The 20,921-nt window shown below is 35.3% G+C and overlaps 3 protein-coding genes across 3 annotated transcripts; all 3 read left to right on the top strand.

Annotated features, from left to right (window-relative positions):
• The first annotated feature begins 5,909 nt into the window (after window positions 1-5,909).
• Window positions 5,910-8,348, top strand: LOC141657224 (polygalacturonase-like). The gene is made up of 5 exons (XM_074464380.1): window positions 5,910-6,143; window positions 6,632-6,763; window positions 6,898-7,068; window positions 7,173-7,193; window positions 7,395-8,348. The coding sequence occupies exons 1-5, from the start codon at window positions 5,955-5,957 to the stop codon at window positions 8,136-8,138; spliced, it is 1,257 nt and encodes a 418-aa protein (XP_074320481.1). The 5' UTR covers window positions 5,910-5,954; the 3' UTR covers window positions 8,139-8,348.
• Window positions 8,349-14,132: 5,784 nt separating this feature from the next.
• Window positions 14,133-16,051, top strand: LOC141657225 (uncharacterized). The gene is made up of 2 exons (XM_074464381.1): window positions 14,133-14,922; window positions 15,719-16,051. Exons 1-2 carry the CDS (start codon window positions 14,254-14,256, stop codon window positions 15,878-15,880), a joined length of 831 nt encoding a protein of 276 aa, XP_074320482.1. The 5' UTR covers window positions 14,133-14,253; the 3' UTR covers window positions 15,881-16,051.
• A 2,950-nt stretch (window positions 16,052-19,001) lies between these two features.
• On the top strand, window positions 19,002-20,829 carry LOC141657226 (zinc finger AN1 and C2H2 domain-containing stress-associated protein 13). The gene is made up of 2 exons (XM_074464382.1): window positions 19,002-19,284; window positions 20,001-20,829. The coding sequence occupies exons 1-2, from the start codon at window positions 19,186-19,188 to the stop codon at window positions 20,727-20,729; spliced, it is 828 nt and encodes a 275-aa protein (XP_074320483.1). The 5' UTR covers window positions 19,002-19,185; the 3' UTR covers window positions 20,730-20,829.
• The last annotated feature ends 92 nt before the right edge of the window (window positions 20,830-20,921 follow it).

Genomic DNA, 20,921 nt, shown 5'->3' on the forward strand with positions numbered 1-20,921 from the left:
TGAGAAAATCTCTCAATTGTGCATACACAAAACCGGTAGGGTGGGGAGCTATTAGGCTCTCTATCTTTTTCCTTTTTGTCTTCACAAGACCAATTGTGTAAGCCTTTGTCCATAGTCATATCACTATCAAGCATTTTAGACAAATGAATAAGACAAATGGAAAAAGACAAAACTTCTCACATTGCCCACCAATTTTCGGTTTATATGTGTAATATGGAGTCCATTTTATTTTTGTCAATTGTACAATTGTATGTCATGTGACATGTGACATGTCTTATGTCATGTTTTAATTTAAAATGCATATTTAACAAATTAAATATCATTTACAAATTAAATAAATCACATTTAACAAATTGACTAGTAATTCAAAATTACTTTCACATAAAATGGTCATTTAAATACTAGTTAGTATAATTCACAACATCTTGTAATTATGACTAACTTATCATTCTCATCTCGCGCGTTTCGCAAACACCGATTAATTTTAGTAATATAACTTCTTAAATTACTAAATAAAATCTTATTTAATCACATTATAATAAGATGTCATTTTTCTCTCTTATGACAATAATTTGTTCAATTTTAAGGAATTAATTAATCTGTATCGACATACAATTAATTAACCTTTTCAATTAAGGGAATCGTCCTTTAGGTATGACCTCAAGGGATCAACTGATTACCACCGTCACACGACAGTAATGTCAAACTCTAGCCAGCCAATCATTACGGATATGTGTGGACCAGTTGCTGACAATATATGTAATGTATCATCCCTTTCGTATTCTTGTAATGAGATTTAAATATGTGATCAATATGATCGACAATTGTGATCGCATTATTATCGGAGGACATATATTCCAACATGACTCCACCACAACCATCACAACATCGTCACAACCACCACCACACCAACACTCCGATGATCAGCAGACAACAATCATACACAGTACAATCACAATCTTAAATCAATTAACAGTAAACTGAGTAGGGAAACCCTATCTTAGCAGAACAGCAAGGAATGAGAGCAAGCAAACTAGAACGGCTCCTCTACGAAGTCTCCGCCTAAACAACAATCCCATAACACAATCACAAATTGCAAAACCCCCTTTCCCCCAATTCATAATCAGAGATAAACCCTAGAAATATCAACCATTAAATAGGAGAATAAGAACTTACCGACGAAGAATTAAAGGAATGAATACGAGTGCTTATGATTGCCCACACACAGAGGAGAGATTCGGAGGTGATTAGAGCGTCGTATGATGTTTTAGGTTTTGTAAAACGTAATTAGAAACTGTTTAGTGAAATATATAACGCCTTAATCATTCCCAAATCAAACCGCTCAAATATTACCCGTCAGACCGGATACTCGGTCGAGTATTCCACATACTCGGCCGATTATTCCTGGGCAGTAGCCAAACAGGATATACGACACACTTTACTCGACCGAGTAGGGCATACTCGGTCGAGTACCAGCCTATAAAATCCGTAGTATTACACTACAGTCACCCCACGCGTGCCGCCGCCGCCGTCTGTCCGGCTTCGGCTTCGTGCGCGGTGTGGTGGGGCCCCTTTTTGCTACTGGTCTAAACTTTTTACATCGGATACTTTTTCTAGCTGTTGAGATTTTATTACACAATCAATACTGAATTCATTACACGATTTTATGGCCATTAATCTCATAATCAATGTCATTGATTTTCTGACTGTTGGAGGAGCCTTTTGCTTACTATAAAAACCTTCTTCCTCCTCAGTTTACATACACAGCAATATACAACACATCTTCCTCTCTTTTCTTTCTCTGTTATATTTTCGCATATTGAGAACTGTTTCCACTTCCGTCTTTGGTGTGCAACATTGTGCGGAAAGAAGCGTTAACCCTGGAATTAGTGACCACGAAACCCAAGGAGCACCTGTGTGGGGGTCTTACTGATTTAGAGCAGTGTCTTACACGGCGTCTCGATTAAGGCTATTTTCTGATCAGCTAAGTTCTATTTCTTTCAAATTGGAGAGAGAATAGGTGAAGAAGTGTAGAGTGAAAATTGGTGAATATTCACTGATGCGGATGGTCTAATCATCTCATAATTTCCACGTCTTACAAATGCAAATATAATATTTGATGCCTTTAGTACTTGGCAATAGCGTAATATTAAATTATCAATTACCGAGTATTTGAAATTTAAAAAGCAAAATTGATTAAGTGCGTTGAACTAATAAAATCCAGAAACATTATATGGCGTATCATCATAATGCATTTAGGATGAGTAAACAAATTATATTATTGATCTATTTTTTCATTTATTTTTTGTGAAATAATAATTGATAAATAAGATTAAATTGAAAAGATGGAGTAATAAAATATTCGTAATAAGTGTTATTTTTTGAAATGACATTTTTCATGGTAAGTAAATACTATATGAAAATACCACGATAAAATAAATAAATCACCTATAATGTTGAACTAAATGTAAAACGATGGTTGTCATTAAATAAAAAAAAAAGGAAAAAATACAGCCAGCTAAGGGAATCAAGCCGATGGCCTTCAGCTAGTAACTGTTTTCCATTAACTTTCTCCCCACCAATACATCAATCACAAATACTATCCTACAACCAGTTGTATAATAGCATTATACAACTGTCTCAAAGTTGTTGAGCTCTTACACAAAGTTGTTGAGCTATTTTACAAGTTATTGAGCTATTTTGCGAAGTTATTGAGCTTAATAATTATTTTGTTAAGCTCAATAACTTTGTATCATAGCTCGATAATTTTGTTAATAGAGCTCTACAACTTTGTAACAACGCTCAATTACATTGACTAAGTTGTATATACAACCAGTTGTATAATACATTAATTGATACATCAATACACAAATCACTACACTCCATGCGCATCAATTACTCTTATATATTTCTTACTCTAGAGAAGGCCCCTAATGGGCTTGGGCCCATGTGTGGCGGACTGAATTGACGGGCCCATGGCCGCCCCGTTCTCGAGGAAATGCGAAAGAAGAATGAGGCACACAATTATGTATAATTGATTTTGTGGGTTACTTCTTACGCAAATTAGAAATGGATAGAGTTAATTTGAAGGTTCAAAACAAAACAAAACAAAATTTTAATCTTAATAAATTCACATTAATAGTATTTGTAAGATTTATGTCTTATAAGTATGAGGGTTTTTTTGTCAGAAAGTACCTTATATTTAGGGATATTTGTAAAAATACTACTTTATATTATTATTTTTGTTTTTGACTACCTTTGGTTTCTTTATTTTTGGACAATAATTACCTATGCTAAGAGTCTAGACGGAATTGGTTAGTTTTCTGGCTTTAACCTATCTTGCATGAGTCCTTTATGTTTCAAACTTGCTTAGACCATATTTTGGGAAGTCATGATATACTTACGCTTAACTTTAAGAGATGTTTGTAATTATTTTTGAAATGTGAAAACAGAAGTTATGCTTATTTGAAGTTAAATTGTGGTTTGAACGATCTTGATCACTGTTGTTTGGTGTTAAGAGAGTAATGTGAGATAGGTTAATGTCGTTAAATCGACCAAATTTCGCCATATTTTCAGCATTGGTAGTTTTTGAACAAAAAAAGAGAAAATAAAGGTAGTCTAAAACAGGAAAAATAATATAAGATAGTATTTTTACAAATACCTCTATAAGGTAGTTTTTTTATAAAAAAAACCCTAAGTATGATGATGGTGTGTTTGAAATTATGGGAGATGGATGATGCAAGTAGATTAGAAAGATGTAGAAATGCACTCAAAAGCCCATCTCTTCATCCTTTGTGTTTCCTCGCAAAATGGACTACGCAATTACAAAGAGTAATGCTAAGAAATTAGCCGAAACTCACACGCTTTCTCCAATCAAAATGTTAGTAACTAGCCTTGTAATATCATCCAATTATATAGTCATTAAACGTGGCTTCTAGCAACCAAGTTCAAGAACTCGTGTCACTTTTTTTGTGTCCAATACGGATTAACATGACATTTTTAACATTGACAAGCCTTAAATCTCTAATAAGAATCATCATGATGAGTTGATGACATCTAATTATCGATTCTTGTAGGAATAGATTGGTAGATTTTAAAATTTAAAGTAAGTTTTCCTTATAACTATTGTAAGTTATAATAAAGGGGTGGAAAACATTTTTACCCCGAAAAAACTGTTGACTTGGATAGATTTATATTCTCCGTTGTAAATTATTTTTGTTTATAAAAGTTGTAAACAAGAATTTGTGTAAAATCTATAAAAGTGTGCTTTTTTTTCAATTATTTATTTTGGTTTAAGTAAAATACACGTTAAAATATAAAAAAACAACTAAATGATTGGGCCAGAGGACTAATTTGTACCCCTCTAACCCAATCAATTTGTTATGTTTTCCATTTTAGGTGTATCATTTAGTTTTTATATATTTCTATTTTTAGAAAGTTTTACACAAGTGTAAACCTGGCAAAATCAACCCGATCTGATTAACCCGACTAAAAAAGGCTAGTCGAGGCCCGCAATTGATCCGAACTACAGCACGCGACTGCGACTCGGAACCCGAATTGACCCGGCTCCACTCGAACAAGTAAGACCCGAGCTTTGATGACCCGTAACTAACCCGACCCGAAATGAACTGATCTGAAACCATCCGGCCCGAAAATGATCCGACAAAACATAACTTTAATAATTGATCCTAAAAGACTTGAAAAGTTGAAATGACTAACTTGAAATCACACAATATTATTTATGTTAAAATAAAGAATCAATCATCATAAGTAAACTATAAATAGATAAAAATCCAAAATGTCCTTTTCTTATCGCCTAATCATTGACCCGAAAGACTCGACCAAAACAACCCGACCTGCTTGACCCGACTAATATACTCGGAACCCGAAATGACCTGATCCGACCCGAACAACCCCGAAAATGTGACATACCCGAACTAACCCGACCAACTAACCTTTTTACGAGGTTTACCGACAAGTGAGCATGTGAAAGAACTTTTTATTTGTCATTATTTTTCACCTCTGTCTTTTTTCCTAGGTTTTGTGCCAAAATAAATAAATAACAAATGGCTAAGACGGATGTTGTACAAAATAAATTTAAAAAATCATTGATTTTGATTCAAGCTGATCAAGTAAGTTATTTTGTCAACTTGATTTCAGCTCGTAATTAGATTGGAAAATTATCGTGTATCAAGTATCATGTTGGGATTATACGGATTACCGACTACGGATCACCAAGTGTTGGGATTATACGAGCACTGATTACCGAGTAGTCTTTGGCAATTTACAAGATGATCATTAGTATATCATTCATTGCATTCAGATAAGTAGATTCATTGTATTAAGCATAATCATCTTTGTATAAATTGGTTGCTTGTGCTAATAATAAAACACAATTTCCCTTTTAATTATCTTAACATATCAACTATGTCGACTGTCGAGGAATAATTTCATATTGACCTTATAAAAATAAAACGATTGTGAAGTATTTATTGTTTCATCATAATTTTAGGTCGTATGCTGCCTAGAGTCGGCTCGATCTACAACGGAGCCAGAACTTACAATTAGGGTACGAAAAATTCTAGCGAGAATGAGTAACATACTAACATTATAAGACAAACTCGATAATAGTTATTCAAAAGTTTAACTAAAATTTTTAGATGTTTTTATTTTTCAACTGAGTGGACTCGATCAACTCATAAGTCGAAGTTGGTTTCGTCTCCGTTTAATCAATTGAAATTTGCCTTATCCAAGATCCAATGTAATGGGAGGTAGAGCAAATAATAGAAAGAACAACTCCCCATCATGTATCTTTCTTCCTGAAATTGCCATAGTCCCACAGTCCTCTTAAATCTTAGCTTATAAATATGGAAACGTACGTTCACCTCAATAACTCCAAATTAACAAATCTCAATCATAACAAACAAACATTCTTAAACATAAATAAATACATAATGTCGACCTCACAACTTGTTTCATTTTTCATAATCTTTATTATTGTCAATCTCCCTTATTATTGTTCTTCATGTTATACAAAGAGTAATTATAACGAAAATGGTAGGAGAATTCTTCTTGGTGTCACCAAGTCGTTTAGTGTTGTTAATTACGGAGCTAAAGGAGATGGAATCTCTGACGATACTCGGGTAATCTTAGTTCCTATATATACGCGCACTATTTGCATGATGAACATGTTCATGCATGCGTGCATGCATCTTAGAGCATACATAGTTGCACTCCTGAATGAAAGTCTAGTTAAGTACGTAGTATACATAATACAATCGTGAAGGAGTCGGCTATCCCCCGACCCCAAAATCATACAATAATCGGTATTAACGTATAAAATCATTATTTGAATCTACCCCGACCGCCCCAAGATCATACAATAGATGGTATTAACGTATAAGATCATTATTTGGATCTACCCCGACCCCAGATCATACAATATATAGTCGGTATTAACGTATAAAATCGTTATTTGAATCTAACTTTTGGTGGATACGTATTTTGATAAGGTTCGATTTCAGTTAGCACATAATTCAGGTCTCATTTCAAGCTTATGGAACGAGTCAGTCTCACCACGTCTACGTATATGTGTATGTATTGAGATAATTGAAATGTATACATGTATCAGGCATTTGAAAAGGCATGGAAACAAGTTTGTTCAAGCACAGGATCAGCTTCACTCTTGGTTCCGAGCAATCAAAATTACCTTCTTAAGCCACTTACATTTTCCGGCCCATGCAAAGCTAATGTAACATTAAAGGTTATTATTACATATTATTGCCTTATTGTTAAGTTCAAGTTATTCAGTTCATGTTTGTGTTATTACCTCCGTTATCTAAACATCAACTAACGATCGTTGATGGCTTTTGTCGTAAAAAAAATAATGAATGCCAGATTTCTGGAAATATATTGGCATCCAATGATCGATCAGACTACGAGAAAGACTCGGGGAAGTGGCTTGTTTTTCAAGGAATTGATAACCTTGTTGTTCAAGGTGCTGGTGGCTCAATTGATGGTAATGGAAAGATATGGTGGCAAAACTCGTGTAAAATTAACAAGAAACTCGTAATTTCCTTCAACCCTCCTTTAATTGATCATCCATTCTTCTACTTACCTAGTTTCCATCTTAAACGCGTCTAATAATTTCTTTTCGCTACTTTAATTTGCAGCCTTGCAAAAAAGCCCCAACGGTATGTATCTTTAACTCATACTCCGTATAATGCAAGTATATACGTCCTCCATCCCAATCAATAGTTTATATTTACCTTTTTTGTAACGAACATTTTAAAACAAGCAAAGGAAACAAATAAATCGACAGAGAGGAGCTAGGTCAAAATATGGAGTACATACTGTTGGTTTTTCATAATCTTGTTGGTTTGATAAATTTGCAGGCTTTAACCTTTTACAAATGCAACCATTTAATGGTAAAGGACTTGAAGATCCAGAATGCTCAACAAATGCATGTTTCCTTTCAAAAATGCATCCATGTTATGGCTTCTGGTCTCACAATCAGTGCTCCAGGAAACAGTCCTAACACCGATGGCATTCACATTACTAACACCCAAAACATCCTCGTTACAAGCGCAGTTATAGGAACAGGTGACGATTGCATATCAATAGTGAATGGGTCACGCAAGGTGCGAGGCATGAACATAAGGTGCGGACCAGGACACGGTATAAGTATCGGTAGCCTGGGTGATGCAAATTCTGAGGCCCATGTTACAGATGTAGAGATCAAAGGAGCAACTCTTTCTGGAACTACGAATGGACTTCGCATTAAGACTTGGCAGGGTGGGTCTGGAGTTGCAAGCAACATCAGATTCGAGAATGTAGAGATGTCGAATGTTAACAACCCAATCATTATTGATCAGAATTACTGTGATCAAGCTGAGCCCTGCAAACAGCAGGCCTCGGCTGTTCAAGTCAGAGATGTGGTGTACCGGAACATAAGAGGGACGACTTCTTCAAACCCAGCACTGATCTTTAATTGTAGCCAAACTTATCCATGTCGAGGGATTGTTCTGCAAGACGTTATCATACACAATACTCAAACAACAACAACCCCTCAAGCGTCTTGCGACAATGTTCAATTATCGGACCTTGGAACTGTCTCTCCTCAATGCCCATCCCTCTAAAACTATACTTGTACATAATAGGAATATTTATAATAGTTGGGCCTCAACCCTCTAAAACTATACTTGTACATACCACCACCTCAAATACATAATTTAATTTGTATACCAATTAAATTTGTAAATAATCATAGTTTTATGTAATGTATGTAGATATTTGTAATTTCTTTGTAAGATAAGGACATTCTGTAAAATAACCGTTGATTTATTTGACACCCGGTTCTTTTCTTCTGATGAATCCCAAAGTGTCCCCTTTCGATTTCAAGTAAACTAAAAAAAGAAGTGAATTTTTCATCGTCTCCTCAGATTATTAGGAGTTGACATTTTTTAATTCCATTGACCTGGCAAACGAGTAAATCAGGTCATTTGGGTTTGCAAAGCATACTAGTAGCACCTAAAATCATACAGTAATGTTTACTGCTAAAAAGCAAATCAAAAGATGTTTGAATAAGAAATCAGTGCTTGATTTATGGACTCTTCTATCCGTTTTTAGTCTCATGCTTCCATCTATACTTGAATAAAGGTGTCAACGGTCATGTTCTTTTGCACTTTGCAATCTACAAATCCCACTTTGTATTAGCTAGCTTTCTTAAAGCAGCTACAGAATATTCATGGAGTACAAAAAATTGAGTACAAAGATTAACAAAAACATGCTCGGAATAGAAATGAGACAATTATATGAATACACGCCTAAGGTGGAAAATGGGTCAATTCCGAAGAAGAGTATACTGTAGTAGAGTATATATTCAATCAATGCTTGTTTGGCTGAATACCTGAATTGATTTCATTGCTCAGTTGCACAGCACTGTCGGATCATTTAATTTAATTACAGTAGCAGCTTAACAGGTAGACTGGCCCATTTCTGTATGAAAATGCACATTCACTAACATAGATTCAATTCAAAATAAACACCAGATTATAACGGATATGTCCGTTTTAAAGAAGAATTTGTGATTGTGGAGACATGAGACCCTCTCTTAATTCTCTTAATACTAACACAACAACATCATAAGAGAAAATAAAAATAAAAATGAAGGAATACTAAAGTAGTAAATGCTAAATTAATAGGGAGTAGTCACTTGTTATGTTGCTGACAAGTTGCAGCAGCAGCAGCAGCAGCGGGTGGTGAAGTAGGAATCCCGGCGTCAAGGCAGCTCCGGCACACTCGTGCTAATATCCCAGCAAAAACTGCCACTATGGTGATCACGGCTACCACCACCACCAGTGTCTCGATTGAACGCCCTCTGTCTCCTGTGACCGCTGCAGGGGGGACTTGGCTACTGCTACTGCCCTCCCATTTCCTTACATCTTTCAACTTGTACATACTACTTTGCTTTATTATTATGCTTTGCCGTAACTCCCCTCTATTTTTCGAGGATACTCACTTGTTTTTTGGTGTTGTAGTGGCAAGAGGAACTAAGCTTGGATATGTTTGAACTTGATATACTTCCACCATTCTTTTAACACTATATTACTATATATGTTGCCTTTACATTCTAGTTACTTTAAGGTACTACCCTACTACTCTCTTGCCTGGGTGTAGTCAAACTCTCTATCCAATAAATATTACTCGTATTGACTATTGACTAATGATTAGGACCGAGGGAGTAATAATATCTAGTCTACTAATAATATGCGCAACTGCACAAGTAATAATTCAACATTGATTAGAATTACCAGAACAATTAATATAAAAGGTAAGCAAATAATTAAAACGAAAAAAGAACTTCTTGGCCTAAAAATTAGAGGAAAGTCACATAATTTAAGTTTTTCAATATCCTTGACCCTGGAAGCTTTATGGCCCTGTTTGTTAAACAGCGGATTAATTTCAGCATAAGCAGATTGCAAAAACAGATTATAAATGACAGATTTTACCAGAAGGTTTGACTAGCATATTACAATTAGCATAATTAATTTGAGTATTTGGTAAATGACAGATTACGATTAGTAGATTGTTAATTTTCGTTGTAAAATGAATTAAAATTTTCTATTTTACAATATGCTAACTAATATGCTGGGGTAAGCAGCATATTGTAAAACAACATCCCAAAGATGTTGTTTCAATATGTTGTTTGTCAAACACTAAAATCCCCTATTTACTAAATGAATAGGTGAACTCCAAAATTTTCCCTCCAAAAAGCATGTTTATAAATAAGGAAACTATTGCTAATTTAATTGTATTCACTAAATAAGGTAACTCATAATTATAATTTTTTTCATTAAATATTAACTTTTTCATCAAATTTTATAATTTTCACTAAATACTAAACTATAGTATTTTAATTAAAATATAAATAATATAAAGTTATAAACTACTTTATTAAATCTTTTATTGATGTTATTATTTGAACATGACTTGACTCATACTATGTATAAACAAAACAATAAATCGTTTTGATTACTTTCATGACAAAAACAAATGAGAGAATTAATAAATTGGAATCATTAACTTTGTGGTATAAAAAATAGTTTTTAAAAAATACATTTCAGTACGTTACTCAATTCTCTTTGACTAATTTTCCGTTTTAATTTTTTTTCTCGGAAAAATATACAATAACGAGAAAATGATTTGCAGTTCAATTTTACTCGGTTTTCTTGAATAATTTTACAGTTCAATTTTTTTCTCATATCAAAATATAATAACATGAAATATGAAAAATTAATGAGATATTAATTTAGCATTATTAAGTAATATAAAAGTAAAAACTCTATAAATACCGCGCATTTATTGCGCGGGATCTAAACTAGTTAGCATATTGATTGGTCAAACATGTTAAAACCCTTGAATATGCTAAAAATCGGCCAACATGTCGTTTAGCAAACACCCCTATATCTAGCAACATTAATCCACTATTTTGAATAATAATTTGTAATCGTTTTGTACTAGAAAACCCCAAAAAGAACAGAAAAAAAAATGTACTAATTAAAAGACCCTTAATAAAATTGTGTTTAGGGTTAGAAGCCATTAGATCACATCTATTTGAAGGTGAAAAATGGGGCTGAACTGAATTGTAAGGAACGAGTTGTACTGAATAGAGATGAAGTAAGAATTAATTTGTGAAAAGATAAGTTGAACTAAATAGAATTGAATTAAACTGAAATGAACTAAGATTAAATCAGAAAGAACATAGCCTTAATGCCAAAATAGTACTCTAGTAGTAATGTCTGGAAGAGGGGTGTTAGTAAGGACGTTTATCCTCGTGGAAAAGGAAAAACTATAATATTTTTCGATAAATTACCGATTTTTCCACGTTTATTTTATGACATTACATGTTCGATTCTAATGAAATTTTCCGCTCCTAAACGCAAATCATGGCTCCCTCATGTGAGTAATTTGGAGTAACTGTGTAACCAAGGCCAAAGAATGAGTTACAAACTTACAATTTAGTGCCAAAAGCTGCTATCTTGAAAATAAGAGCTTTGATTTGTCACCCAAACTTGTCTATAAGTGAGATCACATGTTCTTATTTGCCGAATCATTGTAATCCCCAAGGAGGTTTCTTGAATTATTGCTTCGTGTCTGGAACTTGTAACCCCTATGTGTATATTTGTCGTGGATGTTGTATTGTTGTATTCAGAGATCGAATCTCCAATGATCAAGTAACTTGTTACACAAAATTTCATTGAAGACGGCGATATCCGTCACAAGCTTGTGACGGATATCATTTCCTCTCACAAAATACCCATAAGAGGTGGGTGGGGAAGCACATGGGGATGCCCTACCTTATCTCCTCTCCTTTTTTGTGAGAGGTCTTCAGCTTGTGACGGATTAGCCCGTCACAAGCAAGACGCTTTGAACTTGTTAATAGATCTTTTAAACGGATTCATCAAATCAGGAGTGGGTTAAATTAGTTAGGTTGAATTATTTTGAATTCATGACAGCTTGCGTTAGATGGGATTGGGTTCGAATTTAGGTTAATTTTAAATCTCTCATCATCAAGTTATTTAGAGTTGTGAAGAAACCCAAAGTTCCACATGTGAGGGTTGTCCCACATTGATAAAAGAGAAGAAGAATTACCACCTTATAAGGCAAGGGGCTACTCCCTCTATCGCCAATTGGTTTTAGAGTGGAACCCTCTTGGGCCTGCGTTGTGGACTCTTTCTCCTCCGTTTGGGTGCGGCCTAGGCCCGTTGTTGAATTTAACATGGTATCAGAGCACATGTCTAAAGACCTGGGTTTCATGGGCCAAAGTTTGCAGAGACGGACGAGCAAAGTTGCTCAGTTGAATTTGTCCGATCTGAGTTAATATTGGGCCATGTTTGCAGCTGGACGAGCAAAGTTGTTCAGTTGAATGAATTTGTCCAGTCTGTGTGAAAAGTGGGCCTCACATGTGAGGGGGAGTGTGAAGAAACCCAAAGTTCCACATGTGAGGGTTGTCCCACATTGATAAAAGAGAAGAAGAATTACCACCTTATAAGGCAAGGGGCTACTCCCTCTATCGCCAATTGGTTTTAGAGTGGAACCCTCTTGGGCCTGCGTTGTGGACTATTTCTCCTCCGTTTGGGTGCGCCCTAGGCCCGTTGTTGAATTTAACAAGAGTTAATGTTCACAACAACAAAAACTTGGATCAATCATATTCGAGTCAAGTTATTTGAACCGGGTCAATTTTATAGTTTCTACTCGCATAGCTTTATCACCTCCGATTTTGAGTTACAACAATTTCAAGTTAAAAACTACTGCAATGATTTAGCCATTTTACGACTCAATTGGTCTCCCTTGTGACGGGTTACCATTTGTGACGGATATTTTGTGAGATAAAATGGTAACAAAATGGGTTAGTGGAGAAAGGGGACCACATGAATAGTGTTGCAGAGAGAGAAAAAGTGGGTACATTGTGAGGTAAAATGGTATCCGTCTTCAGCTTGTGACGGATATGTCATGTCTTCAATGAGAATTTTGTGTTTACGACTTGACCCATAGTTATACCCTATTTATTTATTCAATTCTTATTTTCCAACATGAAATTATTTATAAAGTATTAATACCAGTATTATTTTTATTCATTTTCTTCTACTTGTGAGTCATTTAAGCTAATAATTTCATTGACCTAGTAAATCAAACTAAGTCCAATTTATATGGCCGGATATTCGGATAACTCCAATGTTGAACTACTAGCTTCCCCTTTTTTTGCAATTGCAAGGAGCTTTTTTAAGTCAAGTCATTAAAGATGCTCTAAAGAAGAGTGATAACAGTTTTTTTAGAAAAGAGAAAAGAATCTGAATCTTTTTTATTTTATTTGAGAAAATTGTTATTAACTATCATAAATATACTTTTGAGTTTTGACAGCTACTAGTCTACTACCTACATTTAAAAGAAAGGAGTATATAAAACAATATTTTTATAAACTTAATTTCACCTAAATCAAACTCCATTCAATCTGATTCACAACCTACAAGTAGGGATGTCAATTTCACCCGTTTCATCCTTAGATGATGGATGGATGGATGACGGGTGATACGTTTTACGGATGATGGTTGGATTCGATGAAATTTTAGCGTGACAAATGGATGACAAATAGACTTCACCTTACTCAAATCTGATCATTGTCATTCCTACCTACAAGTAGACCCGGCGAAATTGACCCAACTTGAATGACCCGACAAGGCTGATCTGAAACTCGAAAGTGATCCGAAAAGTGTGACACGAATTTTACTCGATAGACCCGAGATGGCCCGACCCGAAAGTGACCGGGTCCAAAATGCCCCGAGGTGAAGTGACCTGAAATGGAGTTATTTTATGCAAAATGTCGACGAAAAGTGACCCGGCTCAAAAATGACTATACCCGATAATTATTGACTAAAAATAACCCAATCCGAAATAGTTGACCAGAACCCGACCGAATGACTCATTTATCAAATCTACCTGCAAGGCATAAAGAGGCTAGAGGAGTATAATCTTGTAAACTAAAACATGATCCAAATCCAATTCATTTCACAATTCAATTGTTAAGGCCCTAGCCCACAAATGTAAACAATCCAAATCATTCCACAATACATACTTGCTCAAAACCCTAACAAATCCATATATAACCTCCGAAACCCTACTTTCCCTTCATTTGCCTCCATACCGCCTCTACACTCACTCGACATCACCTCTCCATAAACAAACCAACCAAAAATGGCAGAACGCGGCGGAGATAGAGGAGGCTTCAACCGCGGCTTTGGCGACCGAGGCGGACGCGGTGATCGTGGACGTGGCGACCGTGGGCGTGGCCGCCGTCGTGGACCCCGCCGCGACGAGGAAGAAAAATGGGTCCCTGTCACCAAACTCGGCCGTCTAATCCGTGACGGTAAAATCTCTTCCCTCGAACAAATCTACCTCCATTCCCTCCCCATCAAGGAACACCAAATCATCGACACACTCATCGGACCGTCCCTAAAGGACGAGGTGATGAAAATCATGCCGGTTCAGAAACAAACCCGAGCCGGACAGAGAACCCGGTTCAAGGCATTTGTTGTTGTGGGAGATAGTAATGGTCATGTGGGTTTGGGTGTGAAGTGTTCTAAGGAGGTTGCTACTGCGATTCGAGGTGCGATTATACTTGCGAAATTGTCTGTGATTCCGGTAAGGAGAGGGTATTGGGGGAATAAGATTGGGAAACCGCATACGGTTCCGTGTAAGGTAACTGGGAAATGTGGGTCTGTTACTGTTAGGATGGTTCCGGCTCCTCGTGGTGCTGGTATTGTTGCTGCTAGGGTTCCTAAGAAGGTTCTTCAGTTTGCTGGGATTGATGATGTTTTTACCTCGTCTCGTGGTTCGACTAAGACTCTTGGTAACTTCGTCAAGGTATATTACTTTCTCCGTTCCATTGAATTGTATACATTTTTCACTTATATGGCTTTGCGTTTATATTATTATAGGGTCAATTTTGCCAATGTTTGAATGTTTGAATTTTGTTTTGTGTGGAATTCGATTGTTAGTCCTTGAAATTGAATAATGTGATCACAGGTGCCGTAAATGTCACTGTGTGGTTGAATTATGCGGGACTTGTTGCATTGATGTTAGGTGTATGCATAAACGGATTGTTGTTGTAAGGAGACAATTGGTTTGGTTTATGTATAGTTGCTTGATTGCTCGGGATGGTGCAATGTAGTAGGGTCATTGTAGGATTATCGAAAGGCTACCTTTGTAAAACCGCCTTTCTTTGTCTTGGTCTACGCCTGGCGTGTTGATACTTGATACAGGACGTGTGATGCTTATATGTTGAGTTTATTCGGATGTAACATCAATGTGAAATTCGATTATTGGTCTTGGAATCAAATAATGTGATCACAAGTTTTTAAGCTTTTATTCTCACTGTGATTAAAATCTTCTTGTGTTTGAAAAACTCATGAGTTGTATCGCCGAGCTTAGGTTGTCACATGAGTTGTCTCGCATAAGCTTATTGTTGTCGTAAGCAGCTTATTGGTTTGGTTTATATACAAATTCTTTCGAAAGCTCTAGATAGGGCAAACATTGAATCCTTGTTGGAATAATGAAATGCAATTGCTGCCTTTTGTGAACCCTCTGTTATCCATCACGATCTGGCTTGTTGATACCTTATACAAGATGTGTGATACGTGTATGTTTGGTTAATGTGCAGGCAACCTTTGAGTGTTTGATGAAGACATACGGGTTCTTGACCCCTGACTTCTGGAGAGAGACCCGCTTCACCAAGTCCCCATTCCAGGAGCACACCGACTTACTCTCCAAACCAACCCACAAGGTCACAGTGGTTGACGATGTCGACAGGGCTGAAGCTTAAACATCACCGTCCTCGCCTTTGAAGTTTATTTCTTAATAGAATGTGTTTGCAAAGTTTCTTAATAGGATAATACATTATGTTTGATTTCCTGCTATTCTCGCCTTTGAAGTTTTGCTGTTCTTTATACATTCAAGTGCTATATAAGTTGGTATTGACTATTGAGTTTCTGTCCTATATCCTGTACCAGCATTTGGCTTGTTTTTGTTTCTCCTCGAGTCTTCCACTTTGGAATATGCAGCATTAAAATTGCTTTTTTATAACCCTGGTGTTCTTATAAGCAGATTGTCGTTGCTATCTGAATGAGACCTAACTCTTATTCTTTGTTTCACTGCCTTCCTCGTCTCTTCTTCTATCGGAGAACTCATCCTAAGAGAATTAGGTCAACAATAGCGGAAGTGATTCGATTTTCAAGCATGTAAGAATAATTAGTAGTGGTGTATACGTAACGCTACTTTGTAAATTAGGATGTAACTTCATACGAAAAATACTCCGTATGATCTATAAATTAGGATGTCAACAATAATTTTGAGCACTAAATCTCATTGAAGACGGCCGATATCCGTCACAAGCTTGTGACGGATACCGTTTTCTCTCACAAGAGGCACGAAATGCCAAATTCCAGTGCTAAATCTAATACTCCGTACAATCTGATTTACTTGTGCAAAAACTTGCTATACATATATGTAATATATTTATATAAATATATAATCCTCTTAAAATTGTATGCCTAAGTAGTAAAAGTAATTTCGTCAGTAAAGAAAAGAATTATAATAACATTGGATGTAGTTATGACAGTAATCACTCATTTAAATAGTATAAGTAACAATATTATCAACGAGATTAGTGAGAGTGGTAGAAACAACAACAAGAGTAGTGAAACAATCAATATTAATGCGGTAATAGTGAAAGTAACAATAATTACGGCGGGAGTAGTGAAATTATCAATATTAATGCGGCAGTAGTGACCACAAATACTATCCTACAACTGGTTGTATAATATTTATGTACAACCGCGTCAAAGTTATCGAGCTCTCACACAAAGTTGTTGAGTTATTTTACAGGTTATTGAGTTATTTTACGAAATTATTGTGCTTAATAATTATTATGTTAAGCTCAACAACTTTGTATCATAACTCGATAATTTTGTTAATAAAGCTCGACAACTTTGTAATAAAACTCTACAACACTGAATAAGTTATATATACAAACGGTTGTATAATACATTAACTGAGTACTGACAGCAACAATAATTACGCGAGAGTAGTGAAAGTAACAATGATTACGGACAAGTAGTGAAATATTATTACTATTGTTTCTTTAATAAGAATAAAATATTGATAGCGGGAGTAGTAAATTTGTCTCAAAATTTATTTCATCGTAATTTTAGGATATGTTATAAATAATATATTAATGATAAATCTATAGGTTATGCAACTTTAAGTAATTTTATTTAATGAAAAAAAATAATGGTAAGTAGAGGTAGCCCGGGCGAAACCGGGCACCAATACTAGTATTATATAGTTTGGGTAAAAGTTCAATTATATAGAAGCTTGGTAACTTTTCTAAACATTTGTGAGAGACTAAAACATGGTCAATTTATTTAAAATAAAATAATTAATTAAAATGGAAGATGCTTGGTAATTTTTCTTTTTATATAAAACTAGAAGATGGTCAATTTCCTTAAAATAAAATAATTAATTAGTATAAACATGCACATATTGTTTATTATCATCATAAAATTGTATATTAAATTTAAAATCTATGCAATTTTATTAAACTTTATAGTTTCTTAGGTGTATAGAGATGTTAATTATTTAATATACAAAAATATAATATAAGTATGTTCTAAATAATTCAAGATAGATTCCATAATATATATATATATATATATATATATATATAATATTGCATAATTGTTACGATTTGATTTAATGCATATATACAATATATTTATATAAATATATAATCCCTTTAAGAATTGCATGCCTAAGTAGTAAAAGTAATTTCGTCAATAAAGAAAAGAATTGTAGTAACATTAGATATTGTTATATGATAGTAATCACTCATTTGAATAGTAAAAGTAACAATATTATCAGCGGAGATTAATGAAAGTGGTAAAAACAACAATATGAGTAGTAAAATAATCAATATTAATGCGGCAATAGTGAAAAAAACAATAATTACGGCGGGAGTAGTGAAATTATCAATATTAATGCGACAGTGGTGACAGTAACAATAATTACGACGGGAGTAGTGAAAGTAACAATGACGGGCAAGTAGTGAAATGTTATTACTATTGTTTCATTAATAAAAGTAAAATATTAATAGCGGGAGTAGTGAATTTGTCTCAAAATTTATTTTATCGTAATTTTAGGATAGGTCATAGAAAAATATATTAATGATAAATTTATGAGTTAAGCAACTTTAAATAATTTTATTTAATAAAAAAAAATTAAAGGCAAGTAGACTAGTAGAGGTAGCCCGGGCGAAGCCGGGCACCAATACTAGTATTATATATTATGGAATTTAACTTGAATTGTTTATAACCTACTTAAATTATATTTTTGTATGTTAAATAATTAACATCTTTATACATCTAATAAACTATAAAGTTTAATAAAATTGCATAGATTTTAAATTACGTAAATTTAATATATAATTTTATGATGATAATAATTAATACCATAAGTGTGCATGTTTATATTAAATAATTATTTTAATTTTAAGGAAATTAACCATCTTCTAGTATTTTATAAATATTTAGGAAAATTACCAAGAATCTTCTTTCTTTTAGTCTTCTTGAAATTTGATCATCTTAATTAATTATTTATTTTAAGGAAATTGAGCATCTTAATTAGTTATTTTATTTTTAAAAAAATTGACCATGTTTTATATTCTTACAAATATTTAGAAAAATTACCAAACTTCTATATAATTTAATTTTAACCTAAACTACTTAATTTTAACCTAAACTGAAGTTTATTGGTTTATGGAATTTAATATACTTGTATAGTATTGATGAATGATGATGATAATGATAGATGATCCAAATTGAACCGTAATACATACGGTCGTAGAAAAGCGTTGCGGGGAAGGAAGGAAGGAAAGAAGGGAAGAAGTCAAAAGCGTAGAAGTTGAAGAAGAGAGGGGAATATATAAAGTCAAAAATTGTCTCCGTCTCGTCTACCAAAATCTCTGCCACCTAGAAGCGGAATCGGGAAGCCACCGGAGGGTATAATCCTGCCCTCCTTGCTTTTATTCCCTTTATTTCGCATTTCTCATTCGAAACAAACAAGCACCACAAAATGGGGACGCCAGCAATGCCTGACCTCGGAAAGCATTGCTCCTTGGAAGATTGCCGCCAGATCGATTTCCTTCCATTCACTTGCGACCGCTGCCGCCTCGTATGCCTCTCTTTCGCTTTTCTTTAATTCCCTCATTTCTCAATTTCATTTATACCCGTCTTGTGCTTGGTTTCATTATTTTTCCCTATTTCGTAGATTATGTCGCCCAATTCTGAATTGCAAACCTGCATGTCTGTATGTTAGCCTCGATTTGTAGTTCAGGCGGCGAACTAGTAATGAGTTTAGGTAAACTGGAAAAAAAAAATTTGAAACTTTTTCATTGCCCTGCGGCAGAATGTTCATGTATCAGAAACTTCTAGAAGTCTCTACACAGTTTTAGAATACTCCAGACAATTATGGAAACCTCTTGATTCTTTTAGAATTTCCCACCAAATTTATCCCGTTGAACCTATTTAACCCGAATTCCAGATTGGGGAGTTCCCTTCACCTAGCTGTTGTGTAGTGAACATTTGTGCTCCATTGCCTTCCATCTCTTTATCTCGGTTACTTGATCTGTCATGTACATGTATCAGATCCAGATATTCGCTTCTAATCTGAAAATTTCCCCTAGTATTTTTAATTATCAGTTAGGGAGCTGGAATAGTTTGCCATTATCTATAATCAAGATTTCAGCTTTCTTATTAATATGACAAATCTCGTGGTTTTGGTGTTAGATGTGTTAATTGGATTGTATTGTGACTTGTGAGCGTCGTCTTCTGTACTTTGTGCTTGAATTTGACACTTATTTTTGTTAGTTACATGTGTTGTTTCTTTAGGTATTCTGCCTTGAGCACAGAAGCTACAGGCAGCACCAGTGTCCACAAGCTGACGATCAAGGTGTGACTGTTGTGATTTGCCCACTTTGTGCCAAAGGGGTTCGCCTTATTCCTGATGAAGACCCGAATATCAGTTGGGAAAAGCATGTTAACACCAACTGTGATCCCACCAACTACGAGAAAGCAACGAAGAAGCGCAGGTGCCCTGTTGTTGGTTGCAAAGAAATCCTCGTCTTCTCCAACACAGTCAAGTGCAAGGATTGTGCTACAGATCACTGCTTGAAGCACCGGTTTGGGCCAGATCACAAGTGTGCTGGGCCTCGCAAACCCACCTCTGGATTCCAGTTCACGAGCTTCCTCAGCAGAAAAGAAGATGCACGTCCAAGTAGGGCCCCAGTCAAAGCCCAATCATCATCGGCATGGAGCAGACTGGTGGATGCTGCTTCATCAGGCATGGCTAAGTTGAGTAGTGACTTAAATCAATCCCTGAACATAGGCCAGGGCAGCGAAAATAGGGGACAGGAAGTATGTCCCCAGTGTAACTTAAGGTTTTCGTCAGTGACAGCTCTAGTGGAGCATGTGCAGGAAGCTCATGAAAGAAGTCAAAAGCGGGGAGGTGTTAGAAAGTTATCAGTTGATGTATGCCCTAAGTGCAGCAGAGGGTTTAGGGATCCTGTAGCTCTGGTTGAGCATGTCGAAAAGGATCATGGAGGCACTTATAAGGCTTAGAATGCCACCCTCATTGTTTCGATATGTGTAAAGTAAAATTACAGTGTAATGAATTATCACTCCCATTTTTTAAGGCACTCGTTTGCGTTGACATCCAAAACCGTCTTGGTGGCTCCATTTTTTTTCCCGCATCGCGTCAGAGACTCAGTTCACCAGAATCTAATGGTGATTAGGGCCTTAGGGGTATCACAA

The sequence above is a fragment of the Silene latifolia genome, chromosome 5, assembly GCF_048544455.1.
Source record: "Silene latifolia isolate original U9 population chromosome 5, ASM4854445v1, whole genome shotgun sequence".
NCBI lineage: Eukaryota > Viridiplantae > Streptophyta > Magnoliopsida > Caryophyllales > Caryophyllaceae > Silene > Silene latifolia.

What these genes read in the sequence shown, in the direction of transcription:
- LOC141657224 (XM_074464380.1), top strand. Translation starts at nt 5,955, where the DNA reads ATGTCGACCTCACAACTTGTTTCATTTTTCATAATCTTTATTATTGTC. An exon ending in GTAAAATTAACAAGAAACTC is followed by an intron (nt 7,069 to 7,172) that starts GTAATTTCCTTC and finishes TTTAATTTGCAG; the next exon opens with CCTTGCAAAAAAGCCCCAAC. An exon ending in CTTGCAAAAAAGCCCCAACG is followed by an intron (nt 7,194 to 7,394) that starts GTATGTATCTTT and finishes ATAAATTTGCAG; the next exon opens with GCTTTAACCTTTTACAAATG.
- LOC141657225 (XM_074464381.1), top strand. Translation starts at nt 14,254, where the DNA reads ATGGCAGAACGCGGCGGAGATAGAGGAGGCTTCAACCGCGGCTTTGGC. An exon ending in CTCTTGGTAACTTCGTCAAG is followed by an intron (nt 14,923 to 15,718) that starts GTATATTACTTT and finishes GTTAATGTGCAG; the next exon opens with GCAACCTTTGAGTGTTTGAT.
- LOC141657226 (XM_074464382.1), top strand. Translation starts at nt 19,186, where the DNA reads ATGGGGACGCCAGCAATGCCTGACCTCGGAAAGCATTGCTCCTTGGAA. An exon ending in CTTGCGACCGCTGCCGCCTC is followed by an intron (nt 19,285 to 20,000) that starts GTATGCCTCTCT and finishes TTGTTTCTTTAG; the next exon opens with GTATTCTGCCTTGAGCACAG.